The sequence below is a fragment of the Eptatretus burgeri genome, chromosome 3, assembly GCF_056783735.1.
Source record: "Eptatretus burgeri isolate ZD-2024b chromosome 3, Ebu_testis_v1, whole genome shotgun sequence".
Classification (NCBI taxonomy): domain Eukaryota; kingdom Metazoa; phylum Chordata; class Myxini; order Myxiniformes; family Myxinidae; genus Eptatretus; species Eptatretus burgeri.
In genome coordinates, this window is record NC_140963.1 from 77,670,519 (window position 1) to 77,677,431 (window position 6,913).

Sequence of the window (6,913 nt, forward strand, 5' to 3'; positions counted from 1 at the left end):
CGAATACCAATTACAAAATTAAGAGTACAAAGGTCAAGGTCGAGGTCAGGAAAAGGTCAAAATCGTCATTTTGCCAAAGTGCGGTCGATTCTTATCCAATTTGCATGCAACCAATGCCAAAATATTGTGAATTCAATGCCCAATCTTGTGATATACGATATGACACAGGAAATTTCATGTTTTTAAGCCATCATTACACATATGAGATGGCAGATGTGGTACTGAATGAAATACCCTCACAATCAACGGTTTCTGGGGGGGGGGGGGGCAAAATGTAGCGTTCGCGAAGGTATGCGCTCCACTGAGTGCCCGTTCTAGTTTTGAATTGCTTTTTTTGGTGTTTCTTTGACTTTGCTGATTTTCTCTTTGAAACCTGTTTTTGTTTTTTCTCCTTTGGTTTATTTTTGTATTTTTATAATAAAAGGAGTCAAAAGTCTCTGTCTCTCTCTGTCTCTCTCTCTCTGTCTCTGTCTCTGGACATATCTGGATGGTGTTTGTCTCTTGATGTGTCTGGGCAGGGTTTTTCTCCGGATGTGTTCAAGCAGTGTTTGTCTCTTTCAGCTTGGCTCGAGAAACGCCTGGAGTTTTTCCCTGGACGCTTCTGGGTGGTAATTATTGCTCCACCGCACGTCTGCCTTCCCTTCCTCTCACATCACACTGTCTTCCCTTCCCCATCGCTCCCCCTCCCTCCTCTCTCTCTCTCTCTCTCTCTCTCTCTCTCTCTCTCTCTCTCTCTCTCTCTCTCTCTCTCTCTCTCTCTCTCTCTCTCTCTCTCTCTCTCTCTCTCTCTCTCTCTCTCTCTCTCTCTCTCTCTATCTATCTATCTATCTATCTATCTATCTATCTATCTATTTATCTCTCTATCTCTCTCTATATCTCTCTCTATCTCTATCTCTATCTCTATCTCTCTATCTCTCTATCTCTCTATCTCTCTATCTCTCTATCTCTCTATCTCTCTATCTCTCTATCTCTCTATCTCTCTATCTCTCTATCTCTCTATCTCTCTATCTCTCTATCTCTCTATCTCTCTATCTCTCTATCTCTCTATCTCTCTATCTCTCTATCTCTCTATCTCTCTATCTCTCTATCTCTCTATCTCTCTATCTCTCTATCTCTCTATCTCTCTATCTCTCTATCTCTCTATCTCTCTATCTCTCTATCTCTCTATCTCTCTATCTCTCTATCTCTCTATCTCTCTATCTCTCTATCTCTCTATCTCTCTATCTCTCTATCTCTCTATCTCTCTATCTCTCTATCTCTCTATCTCTCTATCTCTCTATCTCTCTATCTCTCTATCTCTCTATCTCTCTATCTCTCTATCTCTCTATCTCTCTATCTCTCTATCTCTCTATCTCTCTATCTCTCTATCTCTCTATCTCTCTATCTCTCTATCTCTCTATCTCTCTATCTCTCTATCTCTCTATCTCTCTATCTCTCTATCTCTCTATCTCTCTATCTCTATATCTCTATATCTCTATATCTCTATATCTCTATATCTCTATATCTCTATATCTCTATATCTGTATATGTGTATATCTGTATATCTCTATATCTCTATATCTCTATATCTCTATATCTCTATATCTCTATATCTCTATATCTCTATATCTCTATATCTCTATATGTGTATATCTCTATATCTCTATATCTCTATATCTCTATATCTCTATATCTCTATATCTCTATATCTCTCTCTATATCTCTCTCTATATCTCTCTCTATATCTCTCTCTATATCTCTCTGTCTCTCTGTCTCTCTCTCCTCCACCCCTCTCTCCCTCTCCCCCCTCTTTTTCTCCCTCCCCCTTGATTATTCCCATCAGTGAAATGATGGGTGGTATTTTCTTGAACTCCAACATAACGGAAACCACAATCTTAACATTAACAGTTCGATTTCTAAACTCAATCCTAATGCTGGCCTCACCCCTTTAATTTGCCCATCCACACCCTTTCTGAGTCTTTCCCTTCCAAACCCCATGAGACAAAAACATTTGTTCTTAAACTCTTTCAATGGAGAGGTTTTATTGTGCAGAAATTAAAAAGAAAGTTAATCAGTTGAGACATTTAAAGGACATTACCATAAAACAGACTAAAAGAAAACCACAAGGCTTTTCGTTGTGCTCTCTTAAGGTGAAATTCGCACCAACTGAATGAGGTAAGGAAGAAGAACAGTCGAAGAGACACCTATCAACAGTCAATTCTGATTGGACGTTCTCTCTTGATGAGTCATCACCTCCCGACGGTCGAGGTGAGAGGAGCCTGTTCAGTGTTCAGCTCTCCAGTTGGAGGTTGCAGAGTCTGAGGCAGACCCCTGAGGCTGTTTCAGAATCCTCTTCATCAACATCTGTGATCGTGAGACGAGTTCGTGTTCTTCTTCTTCTTTGCATAAATAAGCAAAGAGAGTGGACAAAGTCTGTTTGCCGACATAACACAGAGTCCATGAAATAGATAAATGCCACTTCTGGTATTCAGAGATGTGATGAACTTCGTCCTCTCCTCTATATTTGAATGCACATCTTGAACGCAAAGATATGAGGAACAAATCAAAAGATGCGTCTCAAACATGTATCTCACTGTTCATCCAAGAGTGATTTTCACCTCTCGACATCTGATTCCTGCAGTAAAGAAGGATGTTCTGCCTGCCTCTAAATTTAGCAATATAATTTATGAGTTCAAGTGCCGGTGTGATGCTCGGTATGGAGGCAGAACTACCCAGATTCCAACTGACAGAATCAAACAGCACCTCCCTTTGTCCATCAGGAAAAAAACACGATTGGAACACAAATACAGTCGGTACCTGCTTGTAGGAAGGTCCCAGCATCAATCCCAACATCGTGTACATCTGCTATTGGACAGCATTTGATTGAGAATGCAAACAGTGCTGAACATTATAATGTGGATGCATTCAAGATATTGATGTTGATCATCTCCATACTGATGGATTACAAACAAAGACAAAAAGTGTTTCTTTTATATAATAAGTACAGTGCTGCACAATAAAACCTGTATTTCAAGAGTTTAAGAATGAATGCTTTACTGGTGAGGGGTAAAACGACTTTCAGGCCAACATGTACACAAATATTACAAACCATGATATAATTACATATAATACATGGGATGATGATACAATGAAAACTGAAATGGGTTCGTTTGGAACGCAATGGGGTTACCATGACAACAATGCTTGCAGCGTCACAAAGACAATCGGTGGGATGCATTGTGTGTTCACCTTTTTGAACATTTCGACCATTCTGCCACATTCGCTGCTACGATGTGGTCGTACCTTGTTGTGCTCTTGAGTTTTTTCAAAGAATTTCAAGAGGATATGTTTCCGTCGCACCTGCAAGTGCGTCCAGGAGTCTGGACTATAAAGAAGTCTTACCAGGTAAGTGGGAAACGAAGAGAAAGACCGTCCCTGATGGACGGAGGATAAAGGTTTAAAGATCCCATTGATGAGAATGAAAAGGAAGTTTAAGGAACGGAGCAGATTGTGATATTCAAGAAATTATGCCGGTTTGATTACGATGTGAACAATTGTTCTCTTAAATCTTGTTACAAGGAAACCACACCTGTTCTGGAATGTTTGATTTGTTTACTGGGCCTGTGGTCAGAACGTCATGTTTCAATTTCAGTTTGAAAGGATCCTATTTAAGGATTGTTATGAAGTAAATTGATTCATGTTTTCATTGAAGTAACATTTATTTATTAAACTTGTTATATCCGTGTCCACAGATCTTTGGGGAAGGTTCCATCTTCGGTCCGATGGACGTTGGACAACTCGTGTCGCTTTGGGGGAGATTTGAGTTTGCTGTTGGGATCATCTCCATGGTGATACTTATCATCAACTCGCTTTGTGCGATTTATTTATGGATGAACAAACGGTTCCGGTAAAGCTCTTCACAAGTCTTCATTTTATTATTGATCTTCAAATTAAGAACAGCAAACTATGATCCCGATGGACCTCTCTCCTGATGAATATGTTGTTATTGGAGTTTATATATCTGGTGGTGCTCTGATTGATACATTTGTGCTACACAGAGAAATGTTCTCTCAAACGAAGTTCTGGTTTTTCTTGTGTGTTCACAGAAAGGACAAGAAAGTTGATGGAGAAGATGAGCCTGATGGGGAGGATAAAGATGTGGAAGAAGTGGAAGATGATGATGATGAGAGATTTGATTCAGAAGACGAGGAATGTGATTGTGATGATGGAGACGACGAATGTGATTGCGACGATGGAGACGACGAATGTGATTGTGACGATGATGATGGATGTGATTGTGACGATGACGGATGTCATTGTGAGGATGGGGACGATGAATGTCTTTGTTCAAATGACGATTCCAATTGAGGACAGGAACACCAGGTTCGCAGGGGAGGAGGGGGAGAGGCTCTATTTTGTGTTGTACAAATTCCAGGAATCTGATTTCATTTCAGTTGCATTTTTCCAAGTAGTTTTCGATAAGACAAGGTCATCAGCACAGTTTACCACCCTCTGGGAGGAACGAGTTTGCATATCACCTGCTGAAAAGAGTAGTCTCTGTTGCAAAAAGACTATTTGGATGTTTGTGTGGTGTGTAAAGGGTTCTTAAGGGGTCGAAGCAGTTCAAACGGTGTAAAGGTTCATACGGGCTCTAACAAAAAAGGGATCAAATGGATCTATGGGGTCTCAACGGGTCTCAAGGATCTGCGGGTATAAATGTCAAAGAGGTCAAAGGATATATAGGAGTTGAAAGGGTCATGTGGGGTCTAAAGTTCTGAAGGGTAAACAGGGTCGAAAGGAGCAACAGCAACAACAGAAGCAGCACGGTGTTGAGGGGCTGAAGGAAAAGCAGAACCCTCATTGTGATCACAGGCTGCAACAGCAACACAAGCAACATGTTACTGAGGGGCTGCAACAGCAACAGCAGAAACATCACGATGTTGACAGGTCATACCACATGCAGGACCTTCAACAGGTAAGCACTCTTCAATACTTTGGGCAGTTGCGGTGACCACACTCGGTGTAAAGACAGCAAACCCCAAGATCGGGACGTTAAACTGAGATACATTTTGCCACTTGTTCTTTTGTAAACATTGCTGTTTATACTTCCTTCGATGAAGAAGAATGTTCTTAGTTGTGGAGATCATTGTAATTATAACTTTGGTGGGAAGGTAACTTATTAACATGGTCATCGCGATGCAGCTGAAATCACAAGAAGTTTAACTTCCCTCGATTGGATTATTCACCTTTTCGTCCTTACCTGTTCCATCAGTGCATTCCCTTCTGTGCCCTTTCCTGAACAAGTTATCAAACTGATGAAGATATCAATGTATTTATTCTTTTATGTTTTTATTGTTTCTTTTCTGAAGACTCCTCAGAAGAGGTGCTCCTTTACTCCCTCCACCCCCTCGAATGAAACCATCTTACCGGTTGGAACGTAAGTTGCCAAGATTCTTGCCTTACATCACAAATTATTCCGAACTTGATATAAACTGCATGTTCTTCACCCCCATCGTGTCCCTTTCTGTCTGTGTCTCAAAAGTGTTCGGAACAAACGAATGTTTTGCTGAACTCTTATCCAGACAAGCACCAAAAATTCATCCAGTTGGTGAAAGTCTGGCATGAGTGTTAATGTATCCATATATAATTCATTGTGTGCAACTGGATGATCATTAAAATTATTTAAATCGATGAATGTTGGTAAAAAAAAATCGATGCAATTAAATTAATTAATTAAACCGATGAATGTTGGTCATTAAATCGAAGCAGGTTGGATGTCACGTGGCAGATTTCCAGCTTCTTCCTCATTTCCTCATCTGCCGTGACCAAGGCGAGTGGATTCTTCCCGAAACGTCGCCTTTTCCGATGAGTAGAAAGTTCAGATTTTTTCAATTATAAACTTTTCCTGCATTAAAATTTATTATTTGAAAAACATTAATTAAAGCCAGTGGGACTTTGTGATGAAGAAAATCAAGGTGTGAAATTGAAGGCAAAAGGAAAGGGAAATTGAACTGAGATGCAGAAAGCAATGGAGAGAATAGTGTTCCCAGGATTGTGTTTGAAGTTATTACAATGATGAACATTATGAATGTGGTGATATACAGTGGTTTTCACTTCCTTTTGCTGATGTGTTTGCAGAGACCCAGAAAAGAGTTCTGCCTTGATCCAGCATATCAATTCTCCCTTGATGATCCAAAACATTCGCGAAAATCATGAGAAGAGTTCCACCTTGAGGGCGCAAAATATGAGACCGACCTTCCAGACTCGAAAAACGAGTTCCATCTTGGAGACCTTTGGAGTTCTAAACCATCTATCCATGGCATTCTTGGTTGGATGGTGCTTGATGAGTGGTAAGTTCAGTTGATTAAATATTTATGGTTATATATTATTTAATTCGATATGAGACATGTCATGTATTTATTTATTCTTTTTCAGCAATATCAAGAAAGTGCTGGGAAGACCTGAGATTTCCTGAGACAAATTTACAATAGATCGCTTCCTTTCCACTTTTTCAAACTTGAAACAACTGAAATTTCATTCTTAAGATGGAACTGGAAGGAAAAACCAAAAACTTTGTTGAGTTGAAAAACTGTCTTGACCTTGTATAATTATTGAACTGCTCAAAAAAAACATAATAAACTGTTTTCAAAATCAAAATTCGTTGAGTTTTTATATCCTCGTGGAAGAGCTCTACGTCTGACTCACATTGTTCCACGTGAAAGACATGTTCCACGTGTTGGACCAGTTTGTGATTTTACCCAGATCTGCAGTGAGCGAAGAAGCTGCAGCATGCCGGTCTGAGGGATGACAGACGGTATGGCAGAGGTCGGAGTCATCAGCGCCCAGAACGCTACCTTGAGGAAGTCCTGCCTGGCAGGAAGAGAGGATGAAAGAACTCTATTTCGGGCCACACGTTGACTGCGATAGGAGAGGA

The 6,913-nt window shown here is 40.2% G+C and overlaps 1 protein-coding gene across 1 annotated transcript; it reads left to right on the forward strand.

The window, feature by feature from the left end:
• Positions 1-1,817: 1,817 nt before the first annotated feature.
• On the forward strand, positions 1,818-6,485 carry LOC147030241 (uncharacterized). Its single transcript, XM_085874101.1, has 3 exons — positions 1,818-3,886; positions 4,086-6,329; positions 6,415-6,485. Exons 1-2 carry the CDS (start codon positions 3,762-3,764, stop codon positions 4,345-4,347), a joined length of 387 nt encoding a protein of 128 aa, XP_085730227.1. The 5' UTR covers positions 1,818-3,761; the 3' UTR covers positions 4,348-6,329; positions 6,415-6,485.
• Positions 6,486-6,913: the final 428 nt, after the last annotated feature.

Excerpts from the sequence above, each read along its gene's own strand:
- LOC147030241 (XM_085874101.1), top strand. The coding sequence starts at position 3,762 with ATGGACGTTGGACAACTCGTGTCGCTTTGGGGGAGATTTGAGTTTGCT. Across the intron at positions 3,887-4,085 it reads TGGATGAACAAACGGTTCCG|AAAGGACAAGAAAGTTGATG; the intron begins GTAAAGCTCTTC and ends GTGTGTTCACAG.